General features: G+C 41.1%; 1 protein-coding gene across 1 annotated transcript in view; it reads left to right on the top strand.

Annotated features, from left to right (window-relative positions):
• Nucleotides 1–19,143, top strand: part of brip1 (BRCA1 interacting helicase 1) — a 238,687-nt gene that overhangs the window by 172,796 nt on the left and 46,748 nt on the right. Inside the window, exons 15-17 of the mRNA XM_078166852.1 lie at nucleotides 1,278–1,346; nucleotides 6,444–6,603; nucleotides 6,842–6,963. Of these exons, the coding sequence (XP_078022978.1) occupies nucleotides 1,278–1,346; nucleotides 6,444–6,603; nucleotides 6,842–6,963 (351 nt within the window). The remainder of the gene's footprint in view (nucleotides 1–1,277; nucleotides 1,347–6,443; nucleotides 6,604–6,841; nucleotides 6,964–19,143) is intronic.

Genomic DNA, 19,143 nt, shown 5'->3' with positions numbered 1-19,143 from the left:
TATAGCTTCTCTGCACTGGCTCCCTGTAAAATCCAGAATTGAATCCAAGATCATCTGAGACCAGCCACCCGGACAACTGCTGCAACAATCGGTTTGCATAACCAAAGAATTTCTGCACAAGGGTCAGAAACCGTCTCAGCGAAACTCATCTTTATGCTCGTCGTCCTCATCGGGGTCTCGACCTGACTGCAGTTCGTTGTCGTAACCGACTTGAGTGGGCAAATGCTCACATTTGATGGCGTCTGGCACGTTGGAGAGGTGTTCTTTTCACGGATGAATCCCGGTTTTCACTGTTCAGGGCAGATGGCAGACAGCGTGTGTGGCGTCGTGTGGGTGAGCGGTTTGCTGATGTCAACGTTGTGGATCGAGTGGCCCATGGTGGCGGTGGGGTTATGGTATGGGCAGGCGTATGTTATGGACAACAAACACAGGTGCATTTTATTGATGGCATTTTGAATGCACAGAGATACCGTGACGAGATCCTGAGGCCCATTGTTGTGCCATTCATCCACGACCATCACCTCATGTTGCAGCATGATAATGCACGGCCCCATGTTGCAAGGATCTGTACACAATTCCTGGAAGCTGAAAACATCCCAGTTCTTGTATGGCCAGCATACTCACCGGACATGTCACCCACTGAGCATGTTTGGGATGCTCTGGATCGGCGTATACGACAGCATGTTCCAGTTCCTGCCAATATCCAGCAACTTTGCACAGCCATTGAAGAGGAGTGGACCAACATTCCACAGGCTACAATCAACAACCTGATCATCTCTATGCGAAGGAGATGTGTTGCACTGTGTGAGGCAAATGGTGGTCACACCAGATACTGACTGGTTTTCTGACCCCCCAGACCTCCCCAATAAAGCAAAACTGCACATTTCAGAGTGGCCTTTTATTGTGGCCAGCCTAAGGCACACCTGTGCAATAATCATGCTGTCTAATCAGCATCTTGATATGCCACACCTGTGAGGTGGGATGGATTATCTCAGCAAAGGAGAAGTGCTCACTAACACAGATTTAGACAGATTTGTGAACAATATTTGTGAGAAATGGTCTTTTGTGTATATAGAAAATGTTTTAGATCTTTGAGTTCAGCTCCTGAAAAATGGGAGCAAAAACAAAAGTGTTGCATTTATATTTTTGTTTAGTGTATATTGAATCGCTTGCTAGCTAGTTTCATGCTAGGAAGAAACCCGCTCCTTCGTAATAAGAACTTGTGCTCACTATTGCTTTGTACATATTTTTTTTTTTCATCTTTATTGCTACACTAGAAAGAGCAGGGTCAGGGAGGAGACAGTGGACCAGAGGCCAGCAAGGATGATCATGCAGGGTCTTCACAGGTGAGGAGAGATTATAACTGGCTGAGAAAAAATATCTATAGCATAAAACTGACTATGCGATTAATTTCCACAGCCATGTCAAAAGGCATTTGGGGAGCTTTGTAAATGTCAAAAATGAAATGAAATGGCCTAGGTCTAGGCACTATTAGACTTGCATTCTAGGCACTATTAGACTTGCATAGTCTAAAAATATATCATGAAATGCTCTTTAGACTACAATACAACAGAAAATATAATATTATTCCCAAAGTAATATTTTAGTTAGATCTTAATCATAATATATTCTACCATTTCAACCATGAATTTTCCTTTAAATCCAAAATGTGTCTTACGTCTACAAAGTAATAGGCTATGTGCCACATAGGCAAGTCCTAGTTTCTGGTTTTAACTAGTTCAGTCACTCTGAGCTGAATGCAGGTTCACTTGTGAAGGTCCTGCAAGTCAGGGAGGGTGGCTTTGAATGTATGTAGGTACTGCCCATCTCCAGAATGCTACCCCTAAACCCACCAGAATGCAGGAAATCACATCTACCACATCCAAAATTTTCTGAGAGAGGACCCCCAGACCCCCACTATACCACCATTGTCTCTCTCTGTATGGTATTTGTATGTAAGGTTTTAGGCCCTATCCATCTCCAGCAGGCGCCCTAAAAATCTGTTAGGATGCGGGGGATCAGGATCGCATCTAACAAATCAGTTGACAAACAAAAATTTTATGTGTTGGCTTAAACAATGAAATTGTGCTCGGCCTCGCTGAATCTCACTCCAAGGTTTTTTGAAAAGTTGGCAACCCTGGTTGAAGTAGAGTAGAGCAGGGCAGAGAGATGGAAGCAAAATATATTAAACCCGGTGTTAATACAGCAGAACTGGAGAGAGGGTTGAAAAATAAATGGAGGTGGGCATGTTTCGAGGAGGAGGACGCTGAGGGCCGACCATTGAACTGGGTGCAGGGTGCAAATACAGTGAAGAATCAGCAAAACTGAGGTAATTGTGGGTCAATGGGTTATATGCACAGCAGCCATCTTTGACAAAATTATAGATGGACCTCTTCTGAGGACGATTGACAAAGATTGCCGCTGTGCAAAAGATGTACATTGTGTCATACGGATTACTGTTAATTTATCATGTTGATCTGTTCTGTACAACATCTATTGCACGCCTGTCTGTCCTGGAAGAGGGATCCCTCCTCAGTTCCTCTTCTTGAGGTTTCTACCATTTTTTTTCCTCCGTTAAAGGTTTTTCAAGTTTTTCCTTATCCGCTGCGAGGGTCCTAAGGACAGAGGGATGTCCTGTAAAGCCCTCTGAGGCAAACTGTGATTTGTGATATTGGGCTTTATAAATAAAATTGATTGATTAAGTCCATTTTACACTGGTTCATATTGCTGGGGCCTCAGGATGTTGTTGCTGCAACGTGTGGACACAGTCTGCAATAGTGGCTGCTGCTCGCTTCGCATTGCCACTTGGCGGTGCGTAAACAACAAAAAGCAGCACTCACCCAAATTCTCTGGGCAAGTAGAATGGTCTTAGTGTCAGGTGCAAGATTTCAATGTCTTTGTCACAAATCCTGCCTTTCACGGTGTACTGATGGCACCACCGACCATTAATTAGGATGCAGATCCCGCCCCCTTTGCTCTTACAGGTGCTGGTGTCTCTGTCTGCTCTCACCAAAGTGAAGCTGTCAATTTCACAGGCCGAATCTGACACCGAGGAATTTAACCAGCTCTCAGTAAAGCACAGCAATTATGCCTCCCAAAATTCTGAACAATATCTCGTATAGGCGCGGATCTCGTCCATTTTGTTGTTAACTGATGGCAGGTTTGCGAGGATCACAGATGGAAGTGGTGGCCTTGTTTGCCTTGAGCGCAGGCATCTCCACACACCTCCTCTCTTTCCTCGTTTCCTCCGCCGCCGGAGTCCTCTTGTCAGCTTCGGGGGAATGCTGTCTAGGAGCCCTGTTGTGAGGCACAGGCCCTGATCCCGTGCAGTCCCCTGATAGCGTCTTAGTTCCAGCAGTGTTTCTCTGCTGTATACAAGCACAGAGCCAGCAGGTGTAACACTGGTCTCTGCAGCCACCCAGCAGTTCATGTCCACACGTGGATCCATATCCCAGCGTGTTTGTTGCACTTGCAACCACTGTGGTTGCAAGTGCAACAAACACGCACATAACACGAAAACAAACGAGTGCATAAACATTGCCCCTGTGCTTACTTTAGAAGAGACTACATTAAACGTTACAAACAAACATACATTAAACAAAGAGAAACAAACGCCTCGAAGCGCATAGTGTACAGTGCATTGACAGTTTTGAGTCTCTGGCTGTGGTGCAAGAGACGGCACCCCTGAGGACTTCATATTCTGATTTCAGAGCTTTTGTAGGTAATGTCAAAGAAACAAACCTGTTACAGCCTACCTCATCCTCATCTTTGCTAGTCCTGAACTGTCCATGACATCCACTAGTTAGGTCCCGCAGCACACAAATAACAATGATTTAGTTGTATCATCAGATCTGCGGCACAACGTTTTTGGGGCAGAGAGAAGCAGACCTGTCATTTGATTACCACATGGTAGTGACTTGGGTCAGGTTATAAGGATGCTGCTGCACAGATTCGGTAAAACCAAATATGCAGTGAGGGTGAACTGGAAATGTCTTGTGGAGGCTTCTGTCTGCAACTTCTCCAGGTCATTTTTCTAGAATAACTTTTCCTACATCCCAGGCAGATAGTTGATAGTAGAGGTTGACATCCAGAGTGGATATTATATATGCATTGGAGCTCTGATTCTCATCCTGAGCCTGATTGGGCCTGACCCAGACCCACCAGGTTCAGGCTGGGCTGGGCTATAATTTCTTATTATTGCCCCTGGGCCTGAATCAGATTGGGGTCCCGCCAAAAAAAAATTTTTGGAGTCTGCAAGAGAGGGGGATGGAGAGAGAGAGAGAGAGAGGCTGCAAGGCAGGTATTTACACTAAAAAACCTGATTATTGAAGTCTGGCTTTGAAGAGAGAGTAGATGAGTTCCACTTTCAGTTCAGTTTTAAATAGAATGTTTTTTTTTTTTAGCAAAGAGCCATGTGTTTATGAAGTACTGAGCATTTGACTGGATAAATGAGACCTGGATTATAATGCGCCGGTTATATGAGAGTTTGTAAATGGATGTTTTGATATAATTTTGCTGTTAAAAATTCAATTTCAACATTCAGTTAATAAATCAATATGTAAATCAATTTCCATGGAGGTGTGCCAAAAAACAAACTTCTCTTCACAGATTTAAGCTAACAAGGCATGAATAACTGATATATAAATTGTCATTTTGTGTGCGAGGAATTCCTTGAAAAGACTTTACTTTATGGCTGCATTTATAGCACTGGTCCATTCCTCACCAGGAATTACCCTTGTTTCAAAAGATCTTGTTGTGTTATTTAATGGTAAATATAAAGGTAGTACCTTTTCTGCCAATGATTTAAAAATTACCAAATGAATTTATTGTACTTAAGTACTGTCAAATAGTACTGCTTAAGTTCTGCAGATATGATTATGTTGGCTGCAAGACATGATGCTTGATTTTGTCTTCACCAGCCCTGTTGCATTTTTTTTTTTTTTTTACCGGTGCAGGCATTTTTCCTCCATACTCTTCACCTTGTGGAGTCAGCTCCGTTCGAAGTGCAGCCTGGCAGATAATGGCTGTTGTGTTTAGGAGTAGATCTGTCTAAAGTACATAACATGAATAATTGATCTCCCACCCAAGATTGCACTGGAAAGCTATTGGAGGACAAACAGTTTACTCAGTTGAAGACACACGTAAGGGGGGTCCTTGTCGTTGTAACACTGCATATTTAGTGAATGTACCATGTTTTATTGATGCAGATGTCCTTGCCTGACTTGCTTTAGGAGACACCAACCTGACAAAATCTTCCCCATGCTTCATTTCACCACTAAGAGGCAATCACACTGGCATGCAAGAAATTATCTGCACTCTCATGTAGTCCCATATCCCTGTCTGCCTTTGTTGTTTTCCTCAGTACTTCACATAGCCCACAGAGTACTTTCTGTTTAGTTTTGTGCGATGTTTTTAAGAAACACTTGAGCTGGCTGTTTGTGAAGGTCAATAGAGTAGGTGTAGTGTTGGGGACAAGATGTCAGTGGACACTCCCCACCTACCGTTGTCTTGTGGCCTCATTTACATCTAGCTCAGGCTTTACAGATTGACACTATGGCCCGGTGAGAAGTTTTCTGCTGACTACATCAAAAACTTCTACTTGGCCCTTCTGACACATTAGCCATAAGCCATGCTTATTCAAGGATATAATGTGCACAGCACAGACATGAGTGGGGCCATGCTAGGATGGAGGCTTTTAGATCAATGTGCCTCCCTTGAGAGCTGCTGACTTTTTGCACTAACAATAGTATGACAACAGTGATTTTGTTACAAAGGGGGTCTTAACACATCAGCTTTCTGCCAAGTACAATTAAAGAAAAGAAATCCAAGCTGTTTCAGGACACGGAAGCAAATGGGTAGCCTAGTTAAATGCCTCCTGTTCTTTGTTTGAAGCATAATGTTTCAGACTTTGAAGGTGTCATAATAATGTATCTCATAGAGCAGATATGCTCCTATTTTCTGTTTTATGTATATACCTATAGTGATTGTGTGTTGGGTTCTGAGTGCTGGCAAAAGAGGTGAGCTACACTTAGTACTGCGTCCTGTACACCCTGTGTAGACGCAGATGGAGCCTGAAGCTGCTGCAGCTCTGCTAACCTACACATACACATAACAATTCCTTCATTGTATTTATGTCATGCTCATATGAGTGTGAGGACCACACATTACATAAATAAATACAAGTAAATAGGGTAGCTTTATAACCTTCAGATTTCTCAACCACTGAGTTGTTCAATTAATGATTTACTATATTTGCCAGCTCTACTATATCTTACACATAATCAGTTGTAGGTTAACTATGTATTATATTTGTCATAAACCATAGTTTTAGTGTTCACTCTAACTCTTATTATTATTATTAAGTATTATTAATTTCAACTTTTTCAACAAAACCAAGCCAAGTGTCTATATTTACAACATGATATCGGCTGTGATTTGATCAGATGCTGGACAAGCTGCGCGACCGATGGATCAACACTGGTCTCTGGGAGAAGCTGGAACATCAGAAAACTGTGATCACAGAGCCCCGTGGTGGTGGCAAGGGGGATTTTGACAAACTTCTTCAGATATATTACGATGCCATCAAATACTGTGAGGAAAGAGGTGAGACTGGTTAACATCACAGTGACCTTTGGTAACAGCTGATGGTTTTGCTATATCTCTATGAAGCAGCTTGATATCTGTGAATTGGTGTGGTAATACATTAATTTGATCTAGTCTATTGCTTGTGCAGTGACATAATCTTAGTTTACAAGTGAATAGTTTTAGTAGTTGTTCAGAGTTATGCTTCATATTACTTGTCTTTTACAGTGTTGATGTATACTGTATGTAACTGTTTTAGATGGTGCACTACTGATCGCTGTCTGTAGGGGTAAAGTGAGCGAGGGACTAGACTTCACTGATGACAATGCCAGGGCAGTCATCACCATTGGAATTCCCTTCCCAAACATCAAAGACCTTCAGGTAAGCGGAGTCACAATAGTCTGCAGATATTCTGCAGGCTTTGACAGTTGTGCATGCTGAGGATCCCAAACCCCGGGACACAGAAAACATTCTGATTTGGCAAAAAGAAAAAATGTGTGTATATACATATACACACATACATACATATACACATATACATACATACATAGATACATATATATATACAGACCGATAAGTTTCATTAATTGTGACAATAAAATATTAACCAAATTGATAAGCGATAGATTAACAAAGGTCTTACTAGATATGATTCACATAAATCAAACAGGGTATATTAAAAACAGGCATTTGCAAACGAATACAAGAACATGTGTTAGTATTATACAATATGCCAAAAAGCATAAGTGTAATGGGGAAGACTTTCATGGGAACATTGTAATGGGGAAGGCTTTAGGACCCGGGAGAAGATTTTAAAGGTAACACGGAAGTGAGGCTCTCTCTGTTTCCCTTCCGAAGTCCAGTGAGCAGCTCAGGTGTGCAGTGGGTGCAGACACGAGGGACACCAAACATTTAGCTCAGAAAGCAGCGGTTGAAAGACGGTTGGTTGCCCTATAGGCAGAGCATGCTGTTATGACGCTTCCAGGCATCTGCTAACACCTTAGAAGCAAGGTGTGAACCTTGAGTGGCGATTGTTATATATTGTGCAGCACAACAGTAAGCACACTGTTGGTCTGGTTGCAGGGTGAATGACTTAAAGGTGTCTTCAAGTGAAATTATGACTTGTCACTGTTTTTTCCCATGTTGATAACTAGTGGGCCTGTTTTGTCGAATTTATATTCTTTATTTTATTTTGCTTTTAGATATTTGTTATTGGGCATCATGCAATATTATTCCCAGGCATTGTGCAATATTTTTACTGGTCTTCCTGTAGCAGCAACTAGCTGTAGGTTATAGGTGGCATATATATTTGTGGATCCTCCTTTTGTGTGTTTATAGTATAAGTAATTGCAGTGCAGCCCAACCTGTCTTTTTGGGTGTGACATTGTGCATGAATTGTGCTTCCTGAAACGCCTGTAGTGGTAATTTGAGTGTGTTGGATCCTGAATAGAAATGATAGCCTTATAGCTTACTGGTATATTACCTGCTACCGCTAACAGGTTATTGTCAGTGCCTCTATTTGCACAGTCTTATTGGTTACTGTGTAATTAATTGCCCATTGACTGCCATCGGCTCAATAGTTTTATAGTTAATGATTTGTGAATAAATTGTTTTATACTTTTTGAGCTGTCTGCCTCCTGTCCTGGTTATTCTGGACACTTACCTGTCTCGTGGTGAACCAGATAAGAGTAAGAGCTATATCAACCTATAGCTGCCGCTTTAAAGCACTACATAATGTTGATTTATCAGTGATAGCTGTAGATGCTGAAAAAGCATTTGATCGTCTGGAGTGGCCTTTCTTATTCAAAGTCTTAGAAAAATGTAATCTCCCTTATAGGGGAACAACGCCCACATCCAGAGTGTCCAGATGGTGTCTCCACAGTCCTAAAAAGTCCGAGAGGCATAGTCAATCATCAGTAATTATCCAAAGTCCAGACATAGAAGGAACAAAAAGCCAGAATGTTCAGTGATCTCTCCCAGACCATGGACATGTGCATTGCAAGCAGGGGCGAAAATCCCATTTCATAGTTGGGGTGGACAATAAACAGTAAAATTTTAGAGAATAATTCCAGGGGGGGACAAGGAAAAAAAGTTGTAGCCTGTCTGTTATACAGCATCTTTTACCGCAATTTGATGCTTTAATCTTTTCTCTACCTCTCCAACAGGCAGGCATAGGACCTTTCTCAGCACTGGCTGAGTCCACCTGCACATGTCCAGATTTAAAACAAAATGATTGAAATCAAATTAACGTGTACACATCGACAACAGTCAGGTGCGCCGTGCTGTCCAAGGTGCTGAGTGTGTCTGGAGCAGGGTGGGTCTCTGTCTCCCCGTGCGCAATAGTGTGAATATGCTATTAAACGGAGAAAACATGTCTGTCATTGTTTAATAGCAGCAAAACAATAAGGCTTCATTCATCAAAGACAGAAACTCGATCTCTCTCCTTCTCTCCCTCTTTTTCATCTGGCTCAGGTGTGTGGAATGGATCCTTCATCTCTGGCTGGCTGCAGGAGCAAACCGTTTTGTTTGTTTGTTTGTTTTTTTTCATTTTTTTACTGGCAGTTAGATAAACATTTCCTGCAATTCAGCTGGTGAACTGGTTTATAAACAGTGTGCTGTGAGATCTGCTGCTGCGCACCTCAAAACCGTGCGTAATAGTCGTCCGTAATGGCCGCTCCTCGTCAGTTAAACTGTCTTTCATGTTTGTCTCACTGACAGGAGGAGAGCCTACAGATATTAACTACAAGCTGCTCCGCCACTGACTGCTCTTGTCCTGTCCTCTCCCTCTTCTTTCTCTCCTGTCCTCTCTGACTATCACTAAACTCTGGCTTTTGAACAATGCAGGAGAAATGTTGCAGACAGTTTATATTATCATGTTGTGTTGTAACTTGTGTAAGTTAAACCGTATCTGTGTGAGTGAACATCTTACCCCGCTATGCGCGATGCGGGCAGCCAGGTCCAGCCACACTCTGCTACTGCTGGCAAGTACTAACCGCCCGTTGGAAAGAGTGTGGGATATACCACTACTAGGAATGGGAGGGGGAGACTAAATCTTTTAAGATTTAAATAGCACATTTTTGCGCGATTATAATGAGCACCGCTTACATTGTGCTTTTAATAAATACTACTGCATTGTTCAAAAATTATTAATTGTGTCTCAAATTATTCTAGGGGGGTACAGCTTTATTGAAGGGGGAGTCATGTCCCCCCTGCCCCTCCCAGGATTTCCGCCCCTGATTGCAAGCATTTTTTTTGGCTGCTATTAGGCCTGCCAAGTATATACGTTTCTCTGTAACTGAGAGATTTAACGCAGAATCATCATTCAGTAGGTGCACCCTGGGAGAACAAGGAATTGTCTTTCCAATAATGTTAGACATGGAGGTACTGATTTTTTGCCAAAATGATATTATTAATCTGCATTGCCAAAACGTGATAGAATGATCCTATATGCTTGTGTGAACAGAAACCACAAAATGAAGAAGTGTTTTTATTCATTGCATGTTGTTTTTTTGGTGTTAAATAAATTCGGTGTAGAAAATTAAAATGGATGAGCTGATGGTTTAGGTTTTTAGAAGCCAGTTTTATGTTGGTAAAAATGTGGTTCCAGGGTATTTCAATTGAATTTAAATCTTTTTGCCAATTGTTCTGGAGCACAAGAGGCTTATATGATGACTCAGGAAGAAATTTATACAAGGATGAAGCTAAACGCTAAATGAAGCTGTATATTGCTTGACTATAATGGTGTGAAAGGACAATGTATCAAGTTTTCTGTCCATTGCAGATCTCAGTCTCAGATAAAAGAAAAAAGAATGGCCAGGTAAATTGTATTGTTATTGTAAATCTTGGAATGCATGAAGGCCTTCATCTCCACAGACATCTTTAAATACATGAATTCTTCTGTCTGACCACTCAGGAAAGGTAAAAGGGCGAGAGTCGGATAATAGTGAATGGTTATAAAAGATTGGAGAATTTGGATGCCATTTTTGGGTTGTTTTTAATATTTTCATTGCAGCTCGCCAGCTGACTACCAAATGGGTAATTATGGGACCAAACTGTAATTTAGCTTTCTTAAGAGTGATTGCGGAATAAACTACATCCTGGAGTCTATAGGGGTGCACTAAATGTTCTTCAACAGATCGCCAAGACGTCTGTGCATGAGGATCAAACCAAACAGATAGAGATCTCAAAGTATACGCCAAAGCATATAATTTCAGACTGGGGTGAGATAATTCACCAGCAGTTCTGTCACATTGCAGAGTAGACAGTTTTACTCTCGGTTGTTTCCCTTTCCATATAAATTTTGATATGATAGATTGAAAATTTTCCCAATGCTTTGGTGGAGGAGGCAAAGGAATCACTGAAGAGAAAAAATTAATACGAGGTAAAATATTCATCTTTATAATCAAAGCACGTGCTTGGAATGAAAATATTAGAGTTAGACCACCTCATTAAGTCTGCCTCAATTTTCAAAGTATTTGTAAAAATTGGAATGTATAACAGAATGAAGATTAGGATGAATGTCAATACCTAGATATGTAAAGGTTTTCTAATTGGTATGTTAACGGAACTGAAAAGATTACCAATGCCTGAATTAAGTGGCATCAATGCAGACTAAAACCAATTTATCTTATAACCAGAAAAACTTCCAAATTCATTGAAAAGAGTTAAAATATGAGGTATGGATTCTGAAGTTCTGCTTATATATCGTAAAAGGTCATCAGCTAAGGCTGACACCTTGTGGTGAGTACCGTTAAATGAGATTGAATGAATTTTCGAAGACTGACAAATAGCTTGAATCAGAGGTTCTAATGAAATAATGAATAATTTCGGAGACAGAGGGCAACCCTGGCGAGTAGAACGCTGTATAGGAAACTGAGAAGAACAAAGATGACCTGTGGAAACCATGGCAGAGGGACTGGCATATAGTGTTTTTATCATATTAATGAAATTAGAACCTAGTCCCATATGTTACAATACTGTCCAAAGATATTCCCATTCCAGTTGATCAAAAGCTTTTTCTGCATCTAAAGAAAGAATAGACCAAGAGGAGGAAATATCTTTGGCAGCGTCAATAATATGTAGCAGTCTGCGGATGTTGTCTGAAGCTAACCAGGATTTAACAAAACCTGTTTGATCACTGTGAATAAGAGTTGTCATTAAATGGTCTAGTCTGTTGGAAAGCACTTAAGCATAACGTTTAATATCGGATATAATCAAAGATTAAAAAAAACGGTCGTTAGAGCAAAGAGAGGGATCTCTGCCTTTCTTTAGTAATAGAGATATAATTGCAGAATTTGTATTCTTTGTGAAAGAGCCTTTGTCAACGGCTGCCTGAAACATGGATAGTAAATAACGACCGAGTGTATTCCAAAATGTTAAATAAAATTGTGGTGGGATACCATCCCATCCAGGAGATTTACCTTTCTTCATGTCTTTAAGAGCATTTTCTATTTCATCCAGAGTTAATTTTGAACCCAAGTCTGCAGCATCATCTTCAGAAAGATGAGGTAAAGAAATGTTACTGAGGAATTCTTTACAGTTCTCCTTGTTGAAAGAAAGGTGAGAAGAGTACAGGTTCCTATAAAACAAGCTGAATTCATTATTTATTTGGTGAGGGTCTGTCAATATTTCATCTGTACTAGATCTGAGAGACACTATATCTGTAAATTCCTCATCATTACGCAATTTGAGCGCAAGAAGGTGGCTTGGTCTCGAACCATTAAAGTAATAATTGCGCTTTGTTCTGTGCATTATGAACTCAGCCCTGTGCCTTAATAAAGCAAAAGGTTCTGTTTTAATTAATTTGAGGTCCTGAGCAGTAAAGTCTGAGAACTGTTGTTGCTTGTGCTCTAAAAGAGCTAGTTTATCCTCCAGTTGAGTGATCTTTGCCAATTTAAATTTATTAAGGTAGGAGGAAAATGAGGTGGAAAAATTTTTAATAAATCCTTTAATCGCATCCCAAAGGATACGAGGGTCATCTACTGAGCCACCATTTATTTATATTTAGAAAGTCCTCAAGTTTGGAGCAAAATTCATTACAAAAATCAGAATTGCTGAGCAAACTATTATTGAACCGCCAGCGCTTCCTCTTTTTTATATTATTATCAATAAGACAATGGCTGAAGAACAGAATGATCTTAAATTGTGGCAGGCCAAATTTCTGTCTTAGGAAAATTGAGATATAAAGATTTAGAGGCCAAAATATAGTCTATCCTTGAGTATGTCTTGTGCCTGTTTGGAAAAAAAGTATATTTTTTAATGGTTGGATTAAGAGCACGATATATGTCTATCAGACCCAGATCAGATATAAATTTTTTTAATGCAAGGGTCGCTTGTTTTTATGAACCAACTTCTTGCACGGAGGAACGATCTATAGATGAGTTAACAACTGCATTCATGTCTGCACCAATACTAAATTTATATTCAGTTAGTTCAAGCAATATTTTCACTAAGTTGGGGGAAAAAAGATTCTCGCTGATATATATCACTGTTTTAAGGATGGATACCCTGCCATCCATAGTCCCCACTGAGTCCAAAATATTAAGAGAAAATTTTCTTCTAAGCACTATTAAAGAACCTTTATTTTTAGAGTCTGCTAGTGATGATACAGCCACATAATAATGCTTATTTGCAAATTTAGATATAGTGAAAGATGTAAGATGTGCTTCTTGTATGAATGCAACATCAATGTGTTTCCTATGGAGATAATCTAAGCAGCAAGCTCTCTTATTAGGTGAATTCAAGCCACATACGTTCCAAGACAATACTGAAATCTTAGCCATAATGAGTGTTAGATATCTGAAATGAAATCACAAAAATAGTAGCTATCACATACAGTACAGGCCAAAAGTTTGGACACACCTTCTCATTCAATGCGTTTTCTTTATTTTCATGACTATTTACATTGTAGATTCTCACTGAAGGCATCAAAACTATGAATGAACACGTGGAGTTATGTACTTAACAAAAAAAGGTGAAATAACTGAAAACATGGTTTATATTCTAGTTTCTTCAAAATGGCCACCCTTTGCTCTGATTACTGCTTTGCACACTCTTGGCATTCTCTCCATGAGCTTCAAGAGGTAGTCACCTGAAATGGTTTCCACTTCACAGGTGTGCCTTATCAGGGTTAATTAGTGGAATTTCTTGCTTTATCAATGGGGTTGGGACCATCAGTTGTGTTGTGCAGAAGTCAGGTTAATACACAGCCGACAGTCCTATTGGACAACTGTTAAAATTCATCTTATGGCAAAAACCAATCAGCTAACTAAAGAAAAACCAGTGGCCATCATTACTTTAAGAAATGAAGGTCAGTCAGTCCGGAAAATTGCAAAAACTTTAAATGTGTCCCCAAGTGGAGTCGCAAAAACCATCAAGCGCTACAACCAAACTGGCACACATGAGGACCGACCCAGGAAAGGAAGACCAAGAGTCACCTCTGCTTCTGAGGATAAGTTCATCCGAGTCACCAGCCTCAGAAATCGCAAGTTAACAGCAGCTCAGATCAGAGACCAGATGAATGCTACACAGAGTTCTAGCAGCAGACCCATCTCTAGAACAACTGTTAAGAGGAGACTGCGCCAATCAGGCCTTCATGGTCAAATAGCTGCTAGGAAACCACTGCTAAGGAGAGGCAACAAGCAGAAGAGATTTGTTTGGGCCAAGAAACACAAGGAATGGACATTAGACCAGTGGAAATCTGTGCTTTGGTCTGATGAGTCCAAATTTGAGATCTTTGGTTCCAACCACCGTGTCTTTGTGAGACGCAGAAAAGGTGAACGGATGGATTCCACATGCCTGGTTCCCACTGTGAAGCATGGAGGAGGAGGTGTGATGGTGTGGGGGTGTTTTGCTGGTGACACTGTTGGGGATTTATTCAAAATTGAAGGCACACTGAACCAGCATGGCTACCACAGCATCCTGCAGCGACGTGCCATCCCATCCGGTTTGCGTTTAGTTGGACCATCATTTATTTTTCAACAGGACAATGACCCCAAACACACCTCCAGGCTGTGTAAGGGCTATTTGACCAAGAAGGAGAGTGATGGAGTGCTGCGGCAAATGACCTGGCCTCCACAGTCACCGGACCTGAACCCAATCGAGATGGTTTGGGGTGAGCTGGACCGCAGAGTGAAGGCAAAGGGGCCAACAAGTGCTAAACACCTCTGGGAACTCCTTCAAGACTGTTGGAAAACCATTTCAGGTGACTACCTCTTGAAGCTCATGGAGAGAATGCCAAGAGTGTGCAAAGCAGTAATCAGAGCAAAGGGTGGCTATTTTGAAGAAACTAGAATATAAAACATGTTTTCAGTTATTTCACCTTTTTTTGTTAAGTACATAACTCCACATGTGTTCATTCATAGTTTTGATGCCTTCAGTGAGAATCTACAATGTAAATAGTCATGAAAATAAAGAAAACGCATTGAATGAGAAGGTGTGTCCAAACTTTTGGCCTGTACTGTAAATATTAACGTGTGTGCCTGTGAACGTGACTGCCTCTCCTGTAGTGTGTGGAGTTTGTTGACATCACGCCCACAAGCTATCCTGGTGCGTGCAGCCGGCGTGCAGCAGTGACCAACACAGACGCTGAAGAAGAGCATGAGCTCGACCAAGAACAGTCTGAGTTGGTGGCGAAAAAAACGCAACGTATATTATTACATGGCAATACTTTGGATTCAGGTACGCCGACGTTGACGTGATGTGATGTGTAAAAGTTTAAAAGTTAAACTCAGCACGTCCCGCGGCAACACGACCAATCTATATCAACACTTGAGACAGCACAGCACAGGGAAAAGTAGGAAGAGTGCATGCGAGAGAAAGCCGAGCCGTGTAACGTTAAAGACAAAGAGACAGCTGAAAGCCGCCAGAGCCTCATAAAACAACATCCAAGCACAGTTGAGCAAACATTTGTAAGTGTCACAGGGAAATCATGGACTCCATAACAAATGAAAAATTGCGCAATTTTGCTCGGTTTCGGCCCACTTGACATGCTGCTGTGTTGTGCTATGGCGTGCTGGAATTTGTTATTAATTACGTTGTATATATAAATATTTGTTATGTAATTATATTGTAATCGCAATTGCAATCGCAAATCGCGATATTGTCCACCATAATCGCAATCGCACATTTTTATCAAATTGTGCAGCACTACTTCAAACTGACCACACGCACATCTAAATGTGAAGTAAGGGATAATGTATAGTGAGCTGGTGACAGTTGAAAAATAACTCCCCACGGAGGGGTTCCACTCCCCTGAAGGGAGTTATTTTTCAACTGTCACCAGCTCACTATACATTATCCCGCTTAGAACATGGCTTACTACTTACTTCTTCTAGTTGTCTATGCCGGTTTGCTCCTGACGGCCCTGCGATTTTCTCTTCCTTCCTTTGTTTTTTTTTTTTTTTTTTAGCTGGGGACATGTCATTTTTTGGTCAAACATCAAGCGTTTTGCCCTCTCCAAAAATGTTAAAAGTGATGTCCTGAAAATCCTGCATTAAGCCATTCAGATCCTATTTGGCCTGTGTGTGGACTAACATTAACTGATTTTGATGCTCCTCAGTCTAAGGCCGTTGCTATGGCGTTCCTAGCAACAGAGCAGCAGAGCAGTGGTGATACCTCAAGAAATAAACACCGCAGAATTTTGTTGATTAACCAATCATAAACAAGTATTTAAGAGTGCCATATTCTAAGCAAATTTACTCTTCTGTGCTTTGGAAGCTCGTATCTCTGCAACGGATTGGTCGATTTGAGTGATTGACACTTTATTCGATTCGATAGAGCCAATAGAATGACGCTATACCCACCAATACGAGATTGACAGCACTGTAAGCCAATCAGAGTCAGCAGAATGCCGTTGTGGGGGACGTGCCGGCTGCTGAATGCGGTCATTGTTATGCTCCCCCCCGGGTCCTAAAGCCCATCATGTTTGCCCAGATTTATTTGAATGCAGCACAACATGTCGGTCTGCTGGAACGTACCGTGTGGCCGAATTAAAGTTTCATGGCAAAACAACAACAGGAAGAGAAATTTCACAACTATGGCTCGGCGAAACGATTTCTGTTGTTGTTGTTGTTCTTTGGCCTCTATCACTCTGATGCTTTGGTGTAGAGTGCTTTGGCACATGTGTGTAGAAAGAGCAGTGTCTCTGCTTTCATTTGAGATGAATGATGTGTGTTTTGCATAACGTGGTGTTGTGGTAGAGCCTGAAATATGAAGAGTGGGTCAGGATATCGGTGCTGTATGGAGTTGGATTTGTTGTTATTTATTTAGTTGTTGTTTGAGCTGTGTTTGGGCATGTAAAAAGGGTTTATACAGCCTTGTAGCCTAGGTTCTGCTGTTTAATTTGATGTGCAGCATATTCTTCGTGATTAGTGCATTGTTTCACACTGTTTGCAAAGTCATTCTCAAAGTCCCCCAGTTTGTGGACTTTCGGGTTTAACAGGTTTTAACCAACAATATGGGCAACCCAATAATAGAAGACGAATGCTCATTCTTTGTCAAAATACGTTAAAATCACGTGGAATTGTTCAAAATTTTCCCGGGGGAGAAACCCCCGAACCCCCAGGTAAAGAATTGTTCCCACTTCAGGGCTAAAGCCCCATATGTGTTCAACTCCTAGTAATGCCCCTGGTTACAATCCAAATGATTGCTTTGTTTTTAAGTTTATAAAGTGAGAGAGATACAGATACTGAGCTTGTATGTTTGTGATGTGTGTTATTGTAAGTCTGTTTTGTATTGTTTTCTATTCTATTCGTTGTTTTTGTTTTTCATTTGTTTTTATACTTTTGTTTTTTCTTTTTATGCTAAGATGGTGTGTCTTAGTCTTGTTATGATGAAAAGTTATTATATATTGGAAATCAAAATAAAATCTTATTTTTTTTTTTTTTTTTTTAAAAAAAAGGGAGAAAAAGACAAATAAACAGAATAAAACTTAATTTGCAAAACTTGTGTTTTTGCTCCAATTTCTTTTAAGTTAAAGATTTATGATTTTTTTTTTTTTTTTTTTTTTGCCACCAAAAGAATTATTCCTCCTTTTGGTGGCAAATTGGTTAAAACTGGTGTTAGTGAGGACTTCTCCTTTTCTAGGCTAACCATCTACCTGACAATAGGTGTGGCATATCAAGATGCTCCAACTTCCTCGCCTGTTTTTCTGAAGCGTCTACAGCAAGTGAGCTAAACAGTTTCTATGGTTGTTTTGAGGCCATTAGTAGTGGACCTCTGCATCTCTCGCCCTTTCTGGGCACGTCCTCAAACTGTGCTGACCGACTTATTGGTTTCACAATGATATTCAACTGCTCACTGACTTAGTCTGTCATACCCAGGTCAGTGGGTCCAGTCGCAGTGTCCGAATATACGGAACTGCGAGCAGACCTCCACGGGCTGATCATGCAAAGGTAGCCTGGGAGGAGGTCACCACAATTGTAAATCAATGTTGCGTTTCTCTCGTGCGCGCATGCTCTCTCTTTCTCTCTCGCAGTCTCACTCTGTTTCTTTTCTTTTGACTTTTCTAAGATGACAGTTGCTGAATATATACTCCCTATCTGATGCTGTGGCTGTTTGTGGTTGGCTGAGAGGGATGTGAACTTATTAGTTTGCAGCTGTTTAATCAAATCAGGTTGGGTTTCCATTACGCGTGCCAAACGTGCCAAACGGTGCCAGTCCCCTTTGATTTGACATCAGATGTGAGGGGACAGTCGATATAGAGATACATTTATGTGCTGATTGCAGATAGTTGCATTGAATGGTGTTTTTTGGGTATTTATTGCATTGTTAATGTGCCTGACATTCTGGAAATCTGCCTGTGAGGTTTTGGTGACGTGTGCGCAATGTCCGCTGGTCAGCCAAGCTTCGGCTTACACCGGCTGTGCTCCCCCTGCGCTGACAGTAGACCTGGTTTCAGCTGGTCTTTTAGCGCACCTTCGGCGAAGCCTTTTGGCACGAAACTGTCACTGCTCCAAGCTGGATCTGTCGACACCTCCCCCTGCTGCGCCGCCACACCCATCTCAGCGCACCTCGGTCTGCCAAACTACCAAACTAAGCGCGCCTCGGGTTGCGCTGCTCGAAACTAGCTCTGTGCGGGGTTCGCCACCCTGCGCTGCACCGGGAAACTAGAGCCCTTTGACTTATTTCCACCCAGCCGACAGTGGGACTTATACAGTGGTGGAAAAAAGTTTTCGGACACCCTTAAAATTTTACACAATCTCAAATATTATCATGAAATATTTGTGGAAAAATCTTTTTTGTGTTTCAAAAGGTGTGGCTGCATTAGACAGATACAAACAAATACAAATTATATTTTTTTGTTTATTGTTTACAAGAAAAACTAACAAAACTAAATTCTTGACAGTTTCAATATGTCAGTTCTCAACATTGTCGGTATCAAAGTCAACAGGTAACAGAGAATGTGTTCAAAACTGAACAAAAAATAAATAAACCATCACATCATCAAATTAATATTTAGTAGTCCTGCCATTGGCACGTAGTAGAGCTCTAATCCTGGCTGGCATGTTCCCCATGAGCCTTTCACACTGTTGAGGGGTAATCTTGTCCCATTCTTCTTGA

The sequence above is a fragment of the Epinephelus lanceolatus genome, chromosome 4, assembly GCF_041903045.1.
Source record: "Epinephelus lanceolatus isolate andai-2023 chromosome 4, ASM4190304v1, whole genome shotgun sequence".
In the NCBI taxonomy this organism is placed as follows: domain Eukaryota; kingdom Metazoa; phylum Chordata; class Actinopteri; order Perciformes; family Serranidae; genus Epinephelus; species Epinephelus lanceolatus.
This window is presented reverse-complemented; position numbering and strand designations above follow the sequence as displayed.